The 23,452-nt window shown below is 41.7% G+C and overlaps 1 protein-coding gene across 2 annotated transcripts; it reads right to left on the bottom strand.

Moving 5' to 3' along the window:
- Positions 1-839: 839 nt before the first annotated feature.
- On the bottom strand, positions 840-20,297 carry arvcfa (ARVCF delta catenin family member a). 2 transcript variants are annotated; one of them, XM_030436814.1, is made up of 16 exons: positions 19,903-20,296; positions 15,552-15,731; positions 13,262-13,866; positions 9,965-10,443; positions 9,694-9,877; positions 9,465-9,582; positions 8,944-9,112; positions 8,136-8,153; positions 7,911-7,982; positions 6,858-6,985; positions 5,136-5,286; positions 4,872-5,064; positions 4,454-4,565; positions 3,894-3,981; positions 2,013-2,089; positions 840-1,803 (listed from the first exon to the last, which is right to left on the bottom strand). In XM_030436814.1, exons 1-16 carry the CDS (start codon positions 19,921-19,923, stop codon positions 1,711-1,713), a joined length of 2,688 nt encoding a protein of 895 aa, XP_030292674.1. In that variant the 5' UTR covers positions 19,924-20,296; the 3' UTR covers positions 840-1,710. The 2 variants fall into 2 exon arrangements, with proteins under 2 accessions (XP_030292674.1, XP_030292675.1); XM_030436815.1 differs by lacking the exon at positions 7,911-7,982 and having other exon boundaries at positions 19,903-20,297.
- Positions 20,298-23,452: the final 3,155 nt, after the last annotated feature.

The following is a 23,452-nucleotide window of genomic DNA, read 5'->3' on the forward strand; positions in this document are numbered from 1 at the left end:
TTTGGCACAGACGTGGCCTCCGTTAGGCTTGTGGCTTGAAAGCTTGCATATCATTGTACTGAGTGCCAGACCTCTTCTAAAGCTGACAAATGCTGCGAACTGGCATTCAGCCTAACATGACCCACCTGTCTAGCTGTGTCTGTAGCTGTGATTAAGCCACTTTAGAGTCCAAGTCCTTATAAAGTAGAGGTTTATCATATTTTAGCTTGTGTAGTCCATCTAGTCAACACATATTAGCCCCATCTGCAAACACATTTACATCAGACAACAACATGACTGCTTAATAGTTTTAGTTTGACCGTGACATAGAGAAATTCAGAAAAAAGATGAATATCCTCTATTCACTATCTATAAGAATATCTCTGATACACATCTGAAATTCTTATATTCTTCTTATCAATTAAAAGTTCCCCATCATTACCTAAGAAACAATCTTTGGAGTTTCACAGCAAAAAAAAAAAAGAAAGAAAGTGTTGCAGCATTCTCCCTAACAATAATAATAAACAAAGTAAAAATGGCTCCATACAACTCGATTCGCCGGATGAGCTGTACAGAATAGTAGCTTGTTGGGGGTTTCAGTTGTTTTTTATGTTTTAAATCAAGTCCCCATCTAATTAAGTTGTTTAGGAGAATGCTGCAATGCTGTTTCTTTATAAATCTCCTAAAATGTTTTGTAGACTACAAAACTTATCCCGACTTAAAGTTATTTTTGGGTGGACTGTTCCTTTAATCTAAGCCAGCTCAGAAAAAATACAAGTGAGGTGTTTGTTTAATGCAAGCTAAAAATAAAGAAGGACTAAAAATCAGTCTGTAACACAAAAACAGAATACAAGTAAAAATGAGAAATAATGCACATTGTTTATTTCCATTTGTCAGTCAACATCGCATTGCAAAAAGGACCACTGCAAAGCAGAGTTTTATTGAATGTAGGATCACTTACTGGTATTAGCTAATACACATCAATAACCTTTAATTAATAACATGGGTATTACAATAAATATTACAATATAAATACCTTCATTTGGAATATTAACAGTCCTTTGTTACACATTTACAATCCCATTTTGCCTATCGTGAAAACAAATGGAATAGAGAGGGTTCGCTAAAGACCGCACAGTCTAGTCTGATGGCAGGTTCGTCAACATTAAAACGGAATTCTAAATAATTCAGATGTTCTGATGACGAGGCCGACGACAGCCCTAATCCTAATTATCTCAAACACGGACCAAAAATATCTTTAAAATGATTTTATATCAGAATCGTCCCCAGCCCCAGAAACCACGGGGATGGACGACAACAGATCCACATGTCACCTCAGGCCTCAATAGCTCAAAGAACTAGAAGTATTATAAATGATCTTGTACTTGTGTAGCAGTAAAATTCAAACTCTATATGTCATATATTCTTTGGAGTCACGATTCTTGCATATTTAGGCTATTTCAGATGTCATACATAATCCATCGTGAGTTTCAGACAGACAGTACATCATCCTAAATGACAAAACCCATCAAATCTATTTCCAAATAACCTCCGTAATAAATACATGTAAATGTTTGGCACGTCATTTCCTGTAAACAAAGGAAACTATTTTTAGTTGAATGTGTTTTTCTCTGTCTGTACAAGAATGATTAAATGGCACGAATCCGTATTTCACCAATGGAAAAGTGTCTCTACAGGATTAAACTGGATCGACCAGCTGTGTTGTCATGTTTACACCCAGGAGTCCAGCGGTGGCGGTTTGTTATCCATGAGGCCCACCGCAGGCCTGCCAGCTCGGATGAAGTGTTTCCTCTCACTTATCGCCTAGGTCAAGAAATATGCACACCACTGGTGTTGGTTCATTTGCATGAATAAACACGTCACGAAAAAAGCAATCCTGAAATCAGACCTTACCTCATACCTGCTACTTATCCATATGATTGGTAATGAATTCTTTCTTAGGTAAATATGCAAAACAAAATTCAGTCAAGAAGTTGTTTGGATGCAATCAGCACATTCAAATGTCAGATTACCTGGAGAGCGTCTCTTTCCACAACGGGCCCTTTTCCGTCTCCAACCCTATCATTTGGCTCTAAAGTGGAATATACATCTGCAGAGGAAAATGACACTGGTATTAGCTGATGAGAATATGACAAAGGCGGAGCATGCATACACGAAGAGAGCAAAACAATGGTTGTAAATCCATTTGTAGGGAAAAACCTTAGTCAACCAGTCACGTCTGGAAATTGTGAGTTCAGTCATTTTAGAATAAAACACCTAATGAACTCCATGTTTCTTTCCTTTGGCCACAAAAAAAAAAGTAATTGTTAGGGCATCAGTTAAGTTAAAGAGGTTAAAAATAACTAGGTACATTTACTCAAGTACTGTACTTCTATTTAAAGTTACATGCACTTGAGTGGGCTATTTCCATTTTCTGCTAGTACATAATAATATGAATATTTACTCTGTACACTAAACTACAAAATGCCTTTAGTTGCTGGTTACTTGAATCAGATCAGGACACAAAAATAAAACCACCAAATAAACTTCAATATTATTTGGCCCATATGTTCAGATAAGATACAACCTGAGGGGGAAATTCACTACCGAGCGGTAGCCTCTCAAATTAACTCCACCTTTAGCCCTACAGACTGCGTTAAATTGACTGATTGATTATCACATCAATTATTAATAATTATCGATGTAATAAAATATAATACAAAAATATTAGCAAATGGGATATTCTACATTATGAGTGCTTTCACAGTTTGGCACTTTCAGTATATTTTAATGTTTATTTAAATATTATTTTAATGCAAGCATGTTAGCCAGTCAATTAGTTAACCATGTAACCGACATAGGAAAGAGGGCTAGAGCTTTCTAAAGGTTCCCTGTCATAACAAGGATAAAGAACAGGAAGTAAGAACAGGACTATGCCCTCTTTGAGTTTATGTAGGAGATTTTCCATTGCAGAAAAGTAAACTTTAACCTTTTCAATCAATAACTGTGTCACAATTTTTTGCCTAAATGTCTTTTCTTTGTCCTCTGTGTCCTTTTAGATCACCAGAGGAATGCCACTATAGCGACAGGTGGAGGTCAAATGAGGCGTTCTATTTAATGGTTTCCCTTAAAAATTCTGAAACATTTCACGTAGGGCAAAAAAAATACAATCATGCCACATCTTTGACTGCTGTCTAAAGGTCAGGTACCAACGGGGCAAAGCCACACATCTGAGAAGATAGAAAAATCAATGTTCAGCACTGAATCACTGAACATATTTATTTTATTTTATTGCAGTAAATCAATGTATTTCTGAGAGTGTACACTGCAGCCCTAACCCATGCCCACACAGGATGAGCACCTATAACCCTTTGAAGTAAAAAACATTTCCAAAGAGAAAAACATATTTATTTAGGCTGTAAAACTAGAAATAGAAATGGGCAAAAACTGTGAGTAATTCATCAAAAGTGGGTTGTATCCAATTCAAAGGGAGTTTAACTTATGTTCATAATTCATCAGCCAGCCTTTTAGAGAAAATCCCTGTGTTTAGTGGTGAAGCTAGGGGTCGCTCGTGACGTGGGAAAGTGGGTGCCCTTTTTGGAACAACATTTAAATGAAATGTGACTGGTGATGCGTGAGCCTGCCCTGCCTGTGGGAGAGACTGTTCAGGCTAATAAGCCAAGTCTGTGCACTGATAACCTTGGCAGCACATCATTGGTTTAAGGCTATGATTCAGAAGAATGTAGACCGGGACTGAAAATGCCCATATCTTTGTCCCTGACATGACGAGAACCACGGCACATTTAAAGAGCATTTTTGTATTTTTTTGCTCCCCGAGCTAGAGGACACTTCTCTCATTTAGATGAGGGTTTAATAACGTTTAGCTGACGGAATGCATGCAATGATTTGCTGACCTTGGTTTTTGTCCATGAGAGGCAAGGTGATGTCATCGCTGCCTTGCTTCCCACTCTTGGATTTTTTAGTCACTCCCGTAGTCGTTGGCTTTGAGAGACAAAAAGGATTATGTTACTGGATGACAACCAGGAATCTGATGCTGTCCTGCTGTTCTAATTTCATAAAAAGGGTGTTATATTTGTTTTGATTGGACTGATTTATTCTCAGTCTTGGACAGTAACACACCTTTTATTTTTTCCTTAAGCTTGGATGCAACTGGAGACTATAAGCTTAAATTTATTGATCCCCTTTCGGAGCTCATTGGCCACAGTTTTCTGCATTCAAATCAAGCCCGATTTCCCTGTCCCCTATTTTTCTTGTTATCTGACAAAACATGGATTTCACAGTTGTACCTATGCAGTTTTTTGGGTTTTTTTGTCTTTATCCATGTTTGACAACTGTTATTTCTGGATGTACTTCCCACATCAAAGCAAAAGATGTGTTACTCTTGAAACTCGTCATTTTGTTCATTAAGCACTGTGACTCTATGTTCTTGGCCAGCAAACAGTAACACACACACCTTAAAGTGACTCTTGTTCCAGCCTGCCTTGCTCAGAGTGTTTCTCAGGTCCTTGTAGGCCCATATTGTCTGGAGCACATGGGAAGCCGCCTTGGTCTCCCGGGCTGATTGGCTGACAACAAATCATCAGGCATTGTGGTAAACAACAGAGGATAGCTCTGAGACAGCACTGTCCCGATGATTAAAATCCAGCTCTGATTGCCCTGGGATGCGATGCTTATAATATCATGTGCGATTGCATGGAGGCAGTATCAGTATAAACAGATATCAAGCAGATGCAGCATGAAATCCGATAAAAGCAGTGCGGTTTCCTTTTATCTTTTTTGTCATCTTATTTTGACAAAAAGGACCTTTTTTTTCAGACTTTTACTTTGGCTGTCCTGTTATGATTTGATCAAATTTTGTTGCTTTTAGGCACCTTGACTTGTTGATGGCCACCAGCTTCTGCACAGCATGGCCCTGTATGAGCGCTCGGGCGTTCTCGGGGCTGTCTGTGATGATCTCATGGATGGTGTTCAGAATAGACACCACTGTATCTCCCTCAAGATTCTTTGCCGGGTGCTGCTGCCCACATGGCAGGTTACCAACAAGGTCCCTCAAAGCATAGCTCCCTGGAAGAATAAAGCAAATTAGCTCGAGTGTGCGGGCGTAGAGCCATGTGAGATGAGTTAAAAGCCTGTACCTATTAGGTCTTTGTTCCTTCGGTCCATCGCCAGGTTGCGAAGAGCAATAGCGACAGCTCGCACCACTTTGTCCACATCCGAGCGCAGCAGCTCCACCAGGATGGGCAGCCCTTTTTCTTTCCTCACCGTGGCGCGGATGTAGCTGGACCACTAAGAAAGCAAACAAGGAACAGCTGAGTTATGATTTTGAAAGTATACTTGAGATTTTGCTCCACATCTCCACCTTCACCAACACCACAAGTGCACCATGAGAATAAATTGCCAATGCAAATATACATAAAGAAAGTTCTACCTGCTCCACCGCTCTCTTGCGTGTGATGCAACTAAAATGTCAGGGTTTTAAAAGTCCTTTAATCTGATCGCTGCCTCAGCCTCGATCCTAAATTATAGTGACATTCACTGCACAGTATATCTTAGCAAAGCACATTATTTGACGGGCCCGTGGATCCACTTGGGGCACATAGCAGTAAACGTGATTTTTTGATCATGCAGGCTGCTGACAACTTTAATCAGGAGAGTCTAGTTGGATTAAGATGATCAACCCCAAACCTCCTTCCTTCAGCACAGGGGAACATTGATGCGGCACCTCAGGAATGCAGAGTCCCTCACGTAATACTGCAGACTGACTATGAGAAGGCAGATCCACCCTCAGATTGAACATATACTTGTAACGGCTGTGGCTCGGGAGGTAGATCGGGTTATCCACTGATCACAGGATTGATGGTACGATCCGAAGTGCTCTTAGTCAGCACCTTGGTATGTTGCGACAATTTGTGCTTATGCTCTGTTTCGGTTCAGGCACAAAAACCACTTGGTTAGGGTTAGAGAAGAGATCGTGTTTTGGGCTCAAATACCAGCGTTGTCTGCAAAAACATGGCAAGACATGCGCCAACTTCCTAACAAAGAAATATGTTTTCTGTCGCCACACAAGTCTGGACACTTCGGAAAAAAATTCTAGTAGTTTTTTACTTAAAAGTTCAGACGCAGTCTTGAACTGCGGTCACTGGCTTAGCAGCCTTCCTGCCTGTAACTCCACCACCATCCTCATATGACAGGTCAGCTCATAAACATGTAATGTGAATATGATATGACACGTATTGAAAAAATGTCAATATGGTACATAGCCTATGACATGCACTAATGTGAACATATCTGTGGTTTGCAAAAATGCTATTTGCTAACCTTTTTTATTCTGTGACAGTACGACAGCAGCCATGACGATGTAATATGAATACACATGAGTACTCTGTGAATGAGCCAACAAAGTGTCATTTGGACTACATCAATTTTGAAGTCTAACGCTCTGATTTCCTGCCTTACAGAGAACATTTTTACGACTCTGCGCCGACTGGAAGTGTCATGTTTACGAGTTGTCCGTCACTACGCCTTGTGAATGCGATATCTGAGGATTGCCTTGAGGAAATGGCATCAAATCAGGCACAGACGTCCGGTTGTCAAAGGTCGCTCTGATGTCAGAAACTGAGACGGTTACACCAATCTTGCAAAACTGTGGTGGCTGTAGAGATTTTTTGCGCTCCCTTGTTGAGGATGTAATAGAAACATCTACACTTACTGCCTTTTTTAACACCTGGCGCGCAGAGGCACATACTGTACAAACGAGGGGGTGATTCCTGCTAGGTTTGGAATACACTCCGCAATCACAGCCCTGCGTAAAGTTATGAGTGGGAGAAATACAACAAGCGGCTCTTCAGTCCACTCACAGCCCAGTGTCCCGCAGCGAGGTTCTGCAGAGCTCCCGCCGCCGCCTCCAGCGTGTTGTGGTTGTGACTGCAGGTGAGAAGAGAGAGGTAGAGCCTCACCACCTCCGGCTGATACAGCAGCTCCAGCCCTTTAACACGAAAGAAAAACACAGACGGAGTTGAGCGGTGGAAGAACAGCTGCATTAACACCGCTGTCTTCAGACTTTGTAATTAGCTTTAAGTCACCAAAACAGCTTGTATAAATGCAAATATGTTGTCATTGTTCCACATGTTTTTTTTTCTCTCTATGTTAGTTTAGGTCACTGGGTCAGTGTGAAAATATATAGATGAATTTAATTAAACTGTCTACGCAGGGAAATTACGATGCTGTCTGACTCCTGCAGAGGGTTTTTTTTTGTGCCATGCCAGTGGAGGCTGCTGGATGGCTGACAAGTAGTATAAAGCTGACCTGGGACCATAACATGCTTGTCATTCTGATTTGCATTCACTGGCTGGTGTGTGGGAGGCATCAGCTTAGCTCTGATCTCTGTTCTAACAGCAGCACATACAGTATTCAGCCCTACAGTAGTATTGTGACATCTCATTCCCCACAGTTTCTTTATACAAAAAAACACCCATAATGCTACACAAAAGGTATGAAATAAAGACATCTCGGTGTTCGTGGGTCATGAAGAATCCTGAGGACATTCCAGGAAATGTTCCTCCTCTGAGATTTTGCCTGACAGAAATCAGTTTCTCGGCTGTCGGGTCATTTTGTTTTAGTAATGAATTTCTCGTCAAGTGGTGCAGGTGCTGATGCGTGGCTTTGCATTTCAATTAATTAGCTCTCAGGCCATGCCAATGTCATGCGTACAAAGCAAATAACAAAGAAAAGTGATGCCGATGCTCGATTAAGGTGCTGTGTGGTGATGATGATATAAAATAGAAGCTCTTTTATCTTTGAGCTATTAAAAATAAGCCTAATGTGTATTGTTTCCCAAATGTCACACAAATGCAGTCAGTATTTGTGTTTTTATGTGAAGCTGATATCACATTTGTTTTTCAAGTGTATACCTTTCATTTGTTCTGAACGTTTCGGTAAATCCAATGTACCGTACTTTCTGTCCAAAAATCCATTTTTCCAACCTGTACATCACAGACATGTACATGCACACAAACACAAACACCACTTCTCATTATATCAGTTCACCAACAGATCATGTCAGCAAATTGAATGTGGTATCGAATCCCCAATATTAGCTGCAGGGAAAATATTTTAGCAGTAACGAGCAGACTGACCTTGATTAAACCACTCCTCTGATGGATACGGCCGAGGGTGGGGGAAGAAAGAAAGTGACAACATCAAGGGTTAGATTGTGCCGAAAAATGACATCAGGGCTTCAGAAAACACGCAGCTCCATCATGTGTTGACAGTATCAGTGTAATATAATGTTTGGCTCAGAGAGGCATATGTCAATTTTGTGCAACTAGCTGAGAGATTAGCATCGGTTTAGAGCTATAAAGCTTGAAATCACAATAAACTCTAACCCTATTGTTCTTTCATAAAGTTGTTCCTTGCAGCACAAACTGCTGCAGTCTATTAATCACTGCACATCAGCCAAAAGCTGTTTTTTTTTACAGTTTGAAAACCTTCATGCTTGTTACATCAGTTTCATGGTGTAAAAATCCCCAAAACCGATGAAACAGAGCACAAGCAAGCTCTTTTCAATTTTGGAACCTAGCAGTCACCCCCGTACAGCGAGATATATCAGCTCCTGCATGTTATGAAATATTTAGGTTCTCATTGGAATGAAAAGGGAAAAGAAATGTGAAACCAGTGCTGGAAGCCAAGACATGCTGGAATTAAATTAAAAAAATGTCCAACTGAGGAAAAATGGTCAATTTAAAGAGACACGTGTGGATTATATACTGTGAGCAAATGTAAAACCAGGATAATTGATCCTATTAATCAATAAAAATGAGGCACAATGAAGAAAAACAACAAATAAAATAGTTTTCATTGTTCTCAATCAAAAACAAACCACACTGAAGTATCTCAACCAGCTATGATTACGCCGATGTCATGTCGTTACAATGGCCGACCAACCTTTGGGTTTCTTCCCTCCAAAACAGTCGGGCTCGTTCTTCTTCTTCTGGTGCCCCACTGACCTCATCAGGTGATTGGCATGGGGCTCCTGAAACCGCTCCGCTCCTGGTATTTCTTTGTGAACATGGTAGGACAGGTTTCGCAGGATGCAAACGCAGTTCTCCACTGGCTAAATCATGGAGGAGATTCAGTCAGAGATGTTATACAAAGTGTCTCCACGGACCAATTATTTAGTCCCTTTTTCAGAATAACATGTTTTGGTGACTGTTCCTAATTAAATTCTAAGAGAGTGTTGCATACTTTGGAGATATTTATCAATGCTTTGATTAACGTTGGTGATTTGCATTAAATGCTTTTCTGTACAGACTATCAATTTATCATTTATGCAAAATCAGTGAGAGAGAGTTACAGTTCTTCACTTACGCAAACAAAAGTTTTAGTATTATTTGCTGACTTAAAGCCACTATGAATAGGATTTCAACATTTCTATAAATTCAAGTCAATGAGATGACTTTAATGACCTTATTGTCAGTGTCTTTGTTGATAACAGCTGATTGGAGGGCGTGAAGGAGCGCATCCACCAGCCCCTCGCACTCCCTCAGCCTCTGTCGAGCCTCCGCCCCGTCTGAGCTCACGTTCCTGCGGAAAACAACTTTGTTAGCAAAGCTGCGAAAACTCGGTCCACCACAAAGTGAGCTTTTAGTAGCTGTTTGTTCATTGTAGTTGTTCCATGAGAGCAGCCAGAGTTACCTCAGACATCCACTGGTGTTCTTGAAGACTGTGGTCCACTCAGCGCTCAGCAGTTTGGAGGGGTCAACAGAGTCTTTCCTCCAGCCCGAGTGTGGGATGATAATCTCATCAGTCAGTGTTTGAAGCCCGTTGTTGATGACTATCATCTTCAGTGGCTCATGTGAGGAGAGGTTCCACAGAGTGCCTGCAGGGGAAACAATATAAAAGCTGTCAAAATAAAATGAAGGACTGCAGGTAATGGCTCCAGGAAGAGTCAGTAATTGAGGAGTACCTGTGACCAACTCTTTGACCTCCATGCTGCTACACTTCCTCAGTAGTCTGACTAAAGCTTGGATGCCATCACAGTTCTTGATGGCCATTTTGTTATTGTGGTCCTTTCCGTAGGATATGTTGCGCAAAGCACCACAGGCCTTGCGGTGGACCTCAGGTTTGGGGTGGTCCAGTAATTCCACCAGCATCGGCACCCCGTTCAGCTGGCGCACCTCCTGTTTGATGCGGTCGTTCTCATAACACAGGTGCTGCAAATAGGCGGCAGCATTGGACTTGACCGGGTCCATTGGGTGGCTGAGCATCGAGATCACCTCGTGCAGGTTGGGGTCTCTCCAGCGCGGGTCTCTGCGGACGCTGTCCAGGCTGACCATGCTGCTGCGTTTGTGGGGGAACTGCAGGGTCTGAGCTCGACACATGGCCTGGAAGAAAGGGTTCAGGTTCCCCTCGAGCTGGGCCATAAAGGCGTCATCGTAGCCGCCTCTAAAGAGACACAGAAAGTCATGCATGTATGCTGGGGTCAGGAATAAAACATACACAATCACCAGTGCTGAATATTAGGATCTGGATCGTTTTCTATCATTTAAATGATCAAAATACATTAAAAATTAAAACTGACAAATGTTGGCATTAATGTATCTATTAAATGTTACATCTCCACTTTATTTTCCCACATATTTATTTACCTTTGTATGAATTCAACTATTTATTACCTTTCCAATATTATTTTTCATGTTATGTAAAAAATAATAATAATTTCTAAATGTATTTAGAAAATAAATAGGGGATACATTTTAAAATACTTTTAAAATAGAATACATTAATAAATCAAATGGAAAATTGAATGAGAATCTAAATAAGTAGTTGAATTAATTAAAATATAAATAAATATAAATGCATATTAAAGCAGAAATCTGTATTTATGTCACATTTTATACATTTACTGTATTTAAAATTTTACTTATACAATATATTTTTAAACTGTACTTTGTGTCTGTTTTTATATATGTATTTATATATTCATTTCTGATTTGGGCAGGTTCAGTCCTCAATAGAATCGATACTATCTGCAAACTGTGAAGCTACAGCCATTAGCCGATTAGCGTAGCTTAACATAAAGACTGTAAACAAAAAGTGAGCCTGGCTCCCAGAACCTCTTAATCTCACTAATAAACATGTGACATGTTGTTTGTTTATCACATATTTATAACGTGTCTTGGTTTTACAGTGCAGTACTATACCACACTATGTGTTTGTGACATCCTTGAGTCTCCTCACTGACGCAACTAGCTGTTTTTCCTCTACGTCCAGGCTTCATGCTAAGCTATGCTAACTCTCTCCTGGCTTTATCTTATATTTAACAGATGTAATTGCGGTATTGATTTTCTCATCAAACTATCAGCGAGAGAGCGAATAAGCCGAACTATTCCCTTTGTATTCAACAGGTGCAAGTGTCATTTGTGAATCTAATAAACTGGGCTCTGGTGAGTTTAACGGCATAAGTGAGTCGCTTTTATCCTTTTGTAAACAGCTCTGTCACCTATATGGGCTGAGGAAAAGCTTCTGGCAGGCAATAACAGGTGAAACCTCCTTATTTATCGACTTTTTGCGGCAGGCTGCCATTCCTGATTGATACCAGCTGCTGCTTAACTGCTGTCCATCTGTCTTTCTTTTGTCTGGGCTGACTTACAGGAACAGGATGAGGTGACTTCTAGGTGTGCAGCTACAAAGTGTAATACATTATTATTATTATTATCACAGCAGGTCCTCCTGGGATGAAATTAGCCATAGTGTAGATAGTTGAATGTTTAAATGTGTTCGTTCCTGTGGCAGTACACACACATACACGCTCCTGCTTTATCTACACTATTCTTGTTTAATTGTGATTAGACTGGTGCCAGACCTCTGAAGCTCAGATAAAAAGGCAATTCAGTTGGACTATCTGCTAAATTACCTAGAGAGAAACATTGATGTTTGGATGTTTTGCGTCACATTATGCAGCTTTTCATTCAAAGCTTTAAAGGTGCCCTGTAGTGTTTTGACCACTAGGGACACTGTGGGGCAATGGATGTGCAGATTTTGAAACACATGAAAAATATGATTTTACAAATGTTTTATGACGAAGGAAAGTCATTCAACACATTTGTTAAACCTTGAGGGTGTATAAAATGTTTTTTTTATAAAAAAAAAACACTACATATAAGAAAATCTGTTTGTTTAACAATCTAGTCAGCCCATTTTATCTGTCGAAAACCATATAAAATGGGTGTTAAGAAATTTGGTCACATTTACCTCATTTATAACATGTGTTCGAACAATGTGTTTCTGTTTTCCCGTCATGTAAACCAAACTGTTGTTCATTCGTGCTCTAAATGTCAAAGTTGTAATGATCTCTAGTGGCTGTCTCGCAGCCTTTGTTAAAGGTGAGCTCATTATCACGGAGCATATCGATATTTTAGTGACACAGACTGAGTATCATTTACCTTCCTTGTCTGATTTCCTGCAAAAAAAGTTTAATTGGATAAAAACCTTTTTACAGACTCCTCCATCCCAAACCTGCCACAGAGATTAGCACAGTCATTCATTTTTCATGAAGACACTTCAAGACAAAAAAAGCTTCAGACAAAATAATATCTTTTTTAGTGCTGCTTACTGACTGGAGTGGAGTTTAAAGATTACCTATTAACTTTTGAAATTAAAAGGGGGATCTATCTTCAGTGGTTATCAATCTCACAGCAGCAGCGATCCATGGAGCTGACCTCCAGTGTCGGGTGTTTATGTACTGTAATGTCGACTGCTGACTGCATGGGGTGGGGAAACGTACTTTTGTTACAAGAACGTGAAGTCACAGAGAGGAGAGGGGAGGAATACGGGAGAGAACCGGAGATAGGAGTGCTGAGTTCAGTGAGAGTTGACCATAATTCGAACACACAGACACACACATGCTTGGTGCGTGCTGTTGCTCGCTACTTTACGCTAAAGTAGCAAATGATCCCGCAGTCAATCCCATGATTCAGGCACAAATGTTCACGTTATGTCGAGTCGCGTTCACTGACCTCCTTCCTCACTATTTCCCGAAAGTTACAGCAACAGGTAACCAAATCAAATACAGGGTTGCTTCAAATAGGTCATTTAAAGACATTTTACTGCAGAAATCTTCACCTGATTCACTTTCTCAAGTGTGTGAGTACATGTTAGGACTGTTCTGTATTTGACCCTACATTTAGGTACCATGGAAACAACAGTTCCCTAGTCTCCCTGTGGGATCAATAAAGTTTGATCTAATGTACTGTCCTCTTACCTGGTTCTGGAGGGCTCCCTGAGGAGCTCCATGGTGGTAATTGGCCTGAACTGGTGGATTCCCCCCAGGGTCGGGTAACTGGCAGCTGAGTGGTCAGACTTCATGTCCAAAGGGTTTTCTCCCCTCTCGCTCAATCCATCCTCTTCTGTCTGGCTGCTGAGTCCTGCGGGAGCGTAGCTGTCTCTGAGGAAGGGTAAGGTGTAGTGAGCCCCGGGCTGGAAGTTCTTGGGGGGCCAGTAGCTGTGGAGGGTGGCGCGGGACAGACTTCCATACCCTGGACAGATGTCACCCCCCATGCCTCTGTAGCTGTCGGGGAGGGTGTACACTCTGCTCTGCCTGTCTAGGTTCAGTGGTTGAGGCTCACAAGGCGGCGGGAGCACTTCAGGTTGAGGTGGTGCTGTGGTTGGTGCTGTCGGTGTGACAGACTCAGGGGGTTCGGTGTTTGCTTCAGGAATAGGTGGCTCAGTAGGAGTGTTATCTTGAACCTCAGGGGTCGATGCGAGATCGGTTGTGTCTGATGCCTGGATGTTCTCCTGCTGCGTCTCTGAGGATCCTTGGATCTCACTCGGGGCCTGTTCGCTCTCTTGATCCACGGCTTTGGACTCCTACAAGGATGCACCACAGCTATTATCTCTAACAAAAGTCTAATCTGAGTCTCTGTTGGTCTTAAAAATACCATTTGTCTGAAAGGTCCCAGCTTCCCTCTGTCCAATTAAATGCCACCAAAGTGGTGAATTAACAGTCAGAGCAGGAACTATTTGGTCCTAATTTACTTGGAATAGACGGAACATGTTTCTGTAAGCCACAGTGCGTGTTTATCGCTCATCTAAACTGTGCGGTCCACCCCGGCCCATTTCTCATAGCAATGATCAATCATCATCGTTTCAGCACTTCCCTGGCTTTCCGAGCCACCAGTAAATAATGAATTCTTCTTTCCTGCCAAAGAATAATGAATTCCCCTTGTTGAAAATGAGTTAAGATTGGAGTCTGATGAAACAACTCGAGTTCCAGCCACTGTTTAGAAGCAAATTAAGTAAATTGTGGGAAATTTAATTTAGTAAATTGGTGTTGATTTTAACCCCTCCCTCCATGCGGAGGCTCAGCAAAACCTGCTATTTTAATCACAAAAACATGTAAATACGTAGTGACTCGATGAAACAGAACCTAATTGCATTAAATTCCATGGTATCGTTGCCCCAGAGGGCGATTTCCTCACTCTGCCAGTCAGCAGAACTGAAACTCAGTGTTGTAGTCCCGTCTGTAGAGGAGAACTTTACAGTGTCTTTAATGGATGATTCACACAGACATTTCAAGCACCCAAGTACCTTATATCTAGGATGTGTAAGGTCTCGTAAGAGGAACATCATTTTATGTCACTTAAAAGTCATAATGGATTTAGAACAGAGAGACTTTTCAAGAGGAGTACTATGCAGTTATTTATATGAGGATTTGTTTACATTTCTAAATCCTTCAGTTAGTCAACAAAACATATTTCTCTGTAATATCTTGTGACATCGTGAATCAACATGTAATAAAATTTAGGCACTGAATAAAATGTCGGCCTTCAATTTGTTAGTAAATAACACTGCTTACCACAACACCCTGCCTTAATTTTCATATAGTTTCATACACTGTCTCAGGGCCTATTGCATTTACTCAAGTATTGTACTGATGAGGTACTTGTACTTTACTTTTCCGCTACTGTATACTTCCTCTGCACAACATTTTAGAGGCATTACTTTTTACTCCACTATATCTATCTGATCAGTTTACTTACTAATTATTTTGCAGATTGCATGCTGGATCAGAGCCAAAGTAGCGCATTTTTGAATTAATCCATTTTAGCGGCACTCAGATAGAAACAAAAACACTGATTCCGTTAAGCAGAAGAACCGATTGCCTCAAAATTCCCAAGTGGACTAATAATTTTTGACTGTTAAAACAATTTAGATCTCACAACTTATATTTAACAGCCTACCTTACTTGTTCATTCTGAGGGTCATCATATTTACATGTATACTGTATTCATAATTCATTTTTACACTTACTTTTACTCAAATTAGATTTTTGACTATTCGTCACAATACAATAACTAAAGCCAAATTAGGCTATATCCTCATAAGTTAAAAAAGTTATGATCATTTAAAAAATGTTAAGAAAATGGTCACAAATGTTGTCGTGAGTGGCTTTTTTGTGCTCTTTTCTGCCAATCAGTCAAAAGCTCTGTTCTAACACACTGTGGGAGGTCAGGAGGTGGTGACAAAATGTGACCAAACATAAAGTCATGAACCTCTGTGTCCGTCTGCTGCGGGGTGTCGGTCTCCGTGGAGCTCTCATTGGTCGAGGTCATCACGGAGGCGATGGAGGTTGGTGTGTCGAGCTCGTCGGTGGTGCATGGGTTATCCAGAGTCGACTCTTTGGCCTCCTGGGACAGAGACAGCGGAGGAGGAGGCCCCTCTGAACTCTGCTCCTATAAACCCCACAGACAGGAATGAGTAAGGGCACTGTCACTGCTAAGCACCACTCTGGCATCATTTGTGTGTGTTATGTACATAACGTTTACATTACACAACAACACGATGGCGCACCATGTCATTAAGTCTGTCGTCGGAAAAATATAGAAGGAGCCACACTTTGGTCGATGATGAGAGCTCAACTCGTTTCCGCTCCATTATCGTATAATCTGCATAATTTGAAACATGAACGGTTGAATTCAAGCTGAAAAAGCCGAGCAGATACGCTTATTTTAAAATTAGACTGATATCTGTCTGGATTTTTTTCCTCTGTAATCTAATTGGGCTATCTACTCAGGGCGGCTCAACGCAGTTCTGCCACCGATCAGTTGTAGATGGCAAAAAATACAGAGACATATAATAAATGGATGTGAGGCCACTTTTAGCCACCAGGATTGCCGGATTCATAATATATCAGTGAGCTTATAATCGCTTTAAAGTATGTTATTCGTGAAACAAGTACAGCTTATTCCTGATGTATCAGAATCATTTGATATATGCATGCATGATTGGTCCATTAATTACTTGCTCGCTGGAGTGGTGTTTCATTTATTCTAGCTGTAATTGGCAATTCAGGCTCAATTCCCTTTTGAAATTTTGCTAGGAGCCAATTTTTAAAACGGGTAAAGTTATCGACCAACTTTTTCGGTGCACTGTCAGTCCAACCTCTTTCAGTCAGCCTCTTTTTTCCGTGAGCAGATTCACTTTGTTTTGATATGTAGAAAAACTGACAGGCGGCGTTCCTACGGGGAGGCTTGCTCTTTTACGGATCAGGAAATAAAGGAGAAGACAAAGTGACAAAAGGTAAACACGAGCAGCGTAGTGCTCGGTACTAAATCAGGACAAGGTGAGGCGGTGTGTTTGTCAGAGGTATACATGCATCCACACCAGGCGTCTTGGTTACAATTTAGTAGGTCAAGTCTGCTGGTGGGAACGTCATACATGAGACGAAACAATATCTGTTTCCCTTTTTGTATCCGTCCTTGTGAGGATGCAAGATCTTACACGTTTACTTTAAAGGTGCACTATGTCGTGTTTATTTTTTTCAAGAAATTCAAACTCCAAATGTTTATATTTATAGAATGAATAAGGTCATAATAAAAACTCATGAGTATGTATGTCCATAACTGAATAAACAAGCCATCTTTAAGGGAGAATTCAAAGCTAGAGAGGTGGCAGGGTCCGCCAAATGTAACCAATAACAGTATAAATGTGTGCAGTCCTTTTAAAGGCAGGTTGTTCAGTCATTAAAATCAATCAATGAAGTTTATTCTTCCCAAAAAACTACATCGTGCACCTTTAAATTTCATCGGATGCTGTTCATGTTTATAGCCTGCCAACAATATTTGAGACCAGACCTTTTTATACCTCTGTACAGATGCTGACATTCTGTACAGTGTGTATAAAAAGGGCTCCTTGACCACAAGTCAATGGAACTGTGTGTGAGCTTATTGCCGTTTAAAGAGGCTCTGTCTAACGATTTGTGAGTGTCAATCAAACTTTTTACTGGTCACATGTGAGCGGATTGTGACATGATGTGAAAAAATGAGACCTTCGCCGTCTCTTTGGGCCGCCTATACAAGCCTGAAGATGATTTGTTTAAGCCGTTGAAAGCTGCTCGACTGTGGATCGGGCCAGATTTTCCGAGACAGTCCGGAGGATGTGACTCAATGCTCGTCTCAGTGCTTCTGTCTGCTAACAGAGAGTGACGGTGGCTAACGTTAAGTCCGCTAACATAAACAAAAGGCCGGCTTCCAGCACAACACAGAGCCCCTTTAATTTAATTGAGTCCCAACACCTGAATCGGTTAACCCAGCTGTGCCTCTCCGACAACATCTGGACGTTTCTGCCATTCACCTTTTGTTTATTTCAAGCACAACTTAAACTCTCTTCTCTTTTCAACAAAATGGGTTTCATTAACCACAGTGGAATCAATTATTCAGCATCTTGGTCTGAGAGAGAACTGGAGGCAGTATTTGACTGTAAACACAATTTTTATGCTGATTTTCTCGCAAACTTCGCATTCGGTGTGTCCACAACAATATTTGCCTCGCCGCTCCAGCGATCTCAATCAATATCTGGTTATCTGATACATCTCTTTCAGTCTCAAAAGGCCCCTGTGATTGCAGTGGTCCTCTCAGAATCTAGGACAAGCAACCGCGCAAAACAACCCATCAAAACATTAAAGAGCGTAATTAAAAGGTCGGGCTGGTGAAAATCAATTCCTCTGCATCATTTATGGCTCCTTTTTTTTTTTTTTTAACTATCTCTTGTTCACTCTCTGAATCAATTTCCATCTCAGGAAATGTGACACAAATGCATATAATCTCCAAAAACAGCAAATGAAGCTGTGAAATCTCCCCAAACTCTCTTCTTTTTTCCGAGGCTGCGGCATTAAAACCAAACAAGTGCTGAGAACTCAACTCCACTGCATTAAATCAGGCTGCAGTGAGCAGCTGACTGAATGTGGAGGGAGCGAGAGAGAGAGAGAGAGAGGACTTGATTTTGCTTTTCAAACACCTCACCAAACACAAGAGCCCCCTCATGTGCGTGTGCGAAATGTGTCAAAAGGGACGAGGAGATGAAAGGGTCACACAGGAGAAATTGGCAGCAGGGAGACGAACACCCCTCGGGGGGACGTTGGGATGGACATTGTTAGGCAGCTTTAGAAGAATGGCCTGGCCGATAGACAGACGGGGTACTACTGTCCTCTACAGACAGCTTGATTAAGGATTTGGAGGACGATAATAGGCAGGACAGGGGCCTGTGTGCTGTCCCCCGTCTGATTCGAGCTCCAGGGAAGGCCAGGCCTCTGTGAGTCAAAGCTCATTTAAATAACTCACTGCACCATCACTAACTAAGTGTGCACACAGAGCCAAATAGGTCGAGATGACAGTTCTGAATCTGACTTAGCCCTAAAAGAGAAAAAGGAAAGGAAAAAGAAAAAGAGGTATGGTATATAGATGTTAGGTGCAGCGATGCAGGAGACAGAATGACATGATTAGCATCTTGTTCCCGTCAACTCTCAGTATTGAGGCCAGCTGCAGCCAGGGTATTATTTTGGGAGAGACAGAGTCTGATCTAATGCTGAGCGAGTTCAGATTTTGGTGACCAGCTCAAGGGCACAACAGCCACAAGCCATGGCTCAAAACTTGACACAAATCCAGCTGAGGGAGAGAGAGAGAGAGAGAGAAAAAAAAGACGATTTGAGAAATGGTCTCGGCCGCAATTAAATCAGCGCGGGAAAGTTATCAAACTTAGGAACAAATCGGCCACGGCTGGCAGTTTGTCTTTATCAAACCGCTGGATTGAAGGAGTAATGCCTCCGCTGGATAATAAAACATGACACCAGCCCACTGATGTCAGGAGACGTTAGTCACAACTTTGTCACAACTCATCTGCCCTCCACTATCTGTTGAATTGGTGATGCACATGTTGGCCACACTACATTTTGCAGGATGTGAATCAGAGAATGGGACTGAAGTGACAGACTCTGCACAAACACCATCCTCATTTATGCAAGACGTCTTTGTTTAGCCACAACTCAACCAAAGCTGCTTCCGTGAAAAGAAAAAATGAAGGTAAGGAGGTACGGATCGTCATTTTCAAAGTTTGTCTTTGGATTCTCTGGCTGTGCTCTGATCCTCAAAGAGTTAAATGCTGCATGGTCAGATTTAATGTCTCTCTGATACATCACGGCAATACACTTACCAGAGTGTGTGCAGCATTTTCCCCCTGGAGAGACAACCTCCCCTCATAATGCAATCAACGATTATCCCCCCCCCCCCCATGAGCTTGCCTATGCATCTGCACGCACGCACAGCCTCGTGCACAGACACACACACACACACACACACACTTGATGAAGACGTTCGCATCATGTCCCCCGTGCGCACAAGGAGACTGCACCGAAACAAGCGGGCGAGGAGGCAAGGAGGTGAAGCGATTGATGCCTCCTTCATTCATCATGACAGAGGCAGAATGCAGAAAGCCTGTGGAGGGCTACAGTTTCTCTGCAGGGAGGAAGGAAGGAAGGGAGGAAGGAAGGGAGGAAAAGGAGAGGAAAAAAAAACTGCAAAAAAAGAGGGAGGGTACACAGCAAATAGAGCCATTCCACCACACACTTACCTCTTTCACTTCAGCAGGCATTGCCAAATCTTTTCCCCACAAATGATGAGCGAGATGTGTCCCCCCAGTGAGACGCCTGTCTCTCTCCCTCTGCCTCTGCTGGATTTCTCTTCTTCTTTTCTTTTTTTTTTTTTTGCCTTGACTCTTCCTTTGAGCATTTGAGGCAGTTCAAACGTGAGCAGCCATCCTTCCTCCCAGCTCTCACTAACACACGTCCGCTCTTTCCCTCTCTCTCCCTCCCTCACCCTCTCTCTCTCTCTCTCTCTCTCTCTATTTCTCTTTCTCCCACAAACACACACTAGACGCACCGTGCACACATTTGCTCAACACAGACGTCCTCTCTCACACAGACACACACACACACAGACACGGGCAGGCACCGAGAGGCAGTCAACGTCATGCTCTCTCTCTCTCTCTCTCTCTCTCTCTCTCTCTCTCTCTCTCTCTCTCCCTCTCTCTCATTACTGCACTCCTCCTCTGTTCTGTGCTGCAGTTAATGTGTGCGCTATTAGCAAGGTGCTGAATCAACTGTGTGATGCTGAGCCCCGTGAATGGCTTAGGTAAGTGCGGAGCCCCTGCAATCCCCCTGTGCTCTACCCATATTTTCTGGCAGCCTTGGTGCACAGGCAGACAACACACATACATGCACATACACGCACACACACACACACACACACATACACACACACAAACCACACACACACACCATCCATTCCCCCGTGGGCTCGCAAGCAGATGCAGCTGGAGCACAGAGCAGCCCCGCACTAGTTTGGTCCTGTGTCACCCATGTGCAGCATGACAAAGGGGTGAAGGATGGGGAAGGTGCATAAACGCCGTATGCAGCACCAGGCAGAGAGACGCACACCTCAGTGGAACAAGCAGCTTTTGTCCTGCGAACTCTATCAAACAAACCAAGCCTCCTTTTCACCATCCATCAGTGTCTCGGCCATGAGTCTCTTATGCAACACCTGCTGGAGTCGTTGTGATCAGAAGAGGCACAGAAAATAAAACCGAGACAAAGGGGATGTTTAAAGCAGGCATTACATCACTTCTAAGTGAGGCTGAGATCTGCTGAAGTGGTCTGAAATAATCACAAAAACCTGCTGCTGCACATGACTAATAGAAAGCCCATGTCTCACTTGCCTGCTCGGCCCAGGACATCTCTTCCAATCCACTTTCCCTGAGACAGCAATAATCCAAGTAAAAAATGATCTGCTATCATCCACTGAGCAGTGCTCTCTATCAGCTGTCCTCCTCATTGATTTAAGAGCACCCCTCAATACCATTGATCTCAGAGCATTCAGAAAAATCCCCGTCTGCCTCTGCGGTATTTCTTTCACCTCGGTTTGTCTAAAATTTGCTAATAGAAGGCGGTTTTTCGTATTTGAAGCTAGCGGCCTTGCATTTTTTTAAAGCTGCACTGTGTGGTTTTGGGGGGTAGTTTTGCCTAAACAAACTGAATAGATAAATTCTCTTCATTTCATGACTTCATGAATTAAATATAAACAAACTGAGCTGAAAGGACATGACATAATTTCATATTGTTTTGCTTTGTTTTCTATGTGGCGGACCCTGCCACATTTCTAACTTCAAACAGTGTTCCTGGGACCTCATTTTCCTCTGAGAACAGCCTGTTTATTCAGTTATGGAAAAAAGTTCTAATATTGTAAATATTAGTTCAAATGCATTCTCCAAAACTACATACTGGCCCTTTAAGGTTTTTTTCATTTAACCCCTCAGCTCATTTTCATTAGGGATATCTATACCTCCATGATAATATCATCCGTCAGCACAGCGGTAGCAGAAATCAGTGACGAAAAACCTAAATATAATAATTATAATAATGATAATAATAATAATAATAATAATAATAGAGCTTTGAATTCTTTGTTTCAACATCAAAAGACAACCAAGGTACATTTCACCAGTAAATCGCTTTAAAGCTCCCCCAAAGTGAAGGATTAATATTTGAGACGTCTTCATTCTTTGATCACTCCTTCACGAAATCAAAGCAACATCCATGAAACAGCGTGTTTTCCCATTAAAAAAGATTTACTGACACACGAAAAAACAGATCCATTTGTTCCCAGAAAATGATTGCTGCTGTTCACCGCTCTCTCCCACTGTTCCATCTCCGCACTCGACAAGTTCCATCAAAACGAAAATACCAGCATTAAGTGTCTTAATGGTTTTGGGTCACTGACAGACACCAGAGTGGCTCCATCGCAATTCGTATCTTTTTTTTGAAACTGCTCGATGTTGCGATGGAGGATTTTTTTAAAAATGTTTCATCATCATTGAAATCAATTTTGAATACAGAATATCCAGCAGAGATACAGGAGAAACATTCATAAATCCCTCCGATGCAGACACAAAGCAGTACAAGTATTTTTTTATCTTAGAGAGACGAGGCTCTCGACAAGAAGTCTCTCCGTTTGAGCTTTTATCTGCAATACGGACTCTTTAGAAATATATTCAAAACTGCACTATCACGAGCATGTCTATCACGAATAAAAGCGTTATTGTGAGCCAGATAGCAAATGACATGGAACATTTTGAATTGGACAAGAATTAATTTTTCTAAAGAAGCACACAAGCCTCTCGTCAGAACTCCTGCTAATAAAGGTAAAGTGTGTAGGACTGAGGAGGGTCTGTTGGCAGACATGGAATATGATATCCACAATCCGGTTTATATTACTATATATTCTCCAGAAACGAAGAATCGTTGTGTTTCCATTACCTTTGAGTGAGCCCTCCATATCTGAGTCTTCTAACATGAAAATCACTGTGTTGCATCTCCATGTTTCTATAGTAACCAAGAACAGGACGAACCAAACACTGGCTCTGGTTTTGCACATTTTTAGCCGCCGCCATAGGGGAGGGTGAAACACAGGGTCTTCAGCTGGTTGCATTACGAAACCTCACCACAACTACATGCCACTTAATCCTACACACTCTTTATCAAAACAAAACAGAAGATGTTTGCTGAAGGTTTGTGTTGGAGCGGGTAAGAGGTGGCATACGGGTGCATCAGGGTGGGGTGCAAAGCCAAGACCCTCTTGGAGGAACAAACCCTCGGAGTCTCTTCAGATTCTGCTCTAATTTGGAGCCGTTCACAGACGGCGCGAGAACTCCAAAATTGCTTTTCAACTCCAAGGATTAAAATGTGGATTTATCATTAAGTATATGAAAACATTCGTCTTTCAGCACTTGGTGTTGGTTGTTATAAGCTATTCGTACAAATTAACCTCATACGTTTCTTCCATTCAGAAGTTTGGAATTGCCAGCGACAAAAGTTTGATTCGGCACAGTCAGGCGGCTAAGAGGACTATTCTTTATTTCTGAATGGACTTTTATGCTTAAAGGTTGCAGAAAGTCTTAACAAATAGATGTGAATTGAGGGGGTTTGCGAAAAGAAAGAGACGGTGATGTTTTGTATGTAGGGAACAAAACGCTGTGCAGTGGTTGAACTAGACTGATAATAGCAAGGACGGAAAGAGACAGAGAAGATTTCTCTGAGCAGCAGTTCAATAAGAATATCAAACGATCA

Source organism: Sparus aurata, chromosome 12, assembly GCF_900880675.1.
Source record: "Sparus aurata chromosome 12, fSpaAur1.1, whole genome shotgun sequence".
Lineage (NCBI taxonomy): Eukaryota > Metazoa > Chordata > Actinopteri > Spariformes > Sparidae > Sparus > Sparus aurata.

Excerpts from the sequence above, each read along its gene's own strand:
- arvcfa (XM_030436814.1), bottom strand. The coding sequence starts at position 19,923 with ATGCCTGCTGAAGTGAAAGAG. Across the intron at positions 9,113-9,464 it reads ACAAAGACACTGACAATAAG|CCAGTGGAGAACTGCGTTTG; the intron begins GTCATTAAAGTC and ends TCCATGATTTAG. Across the intron at positions 3,982-4,453 it reads GGAACAAGAGTCACTTTAAG|CCAACGACTACGGGAGTGAC; the intron begins GTGTGTGTGTTA and ends TGTCTCTCAAAG.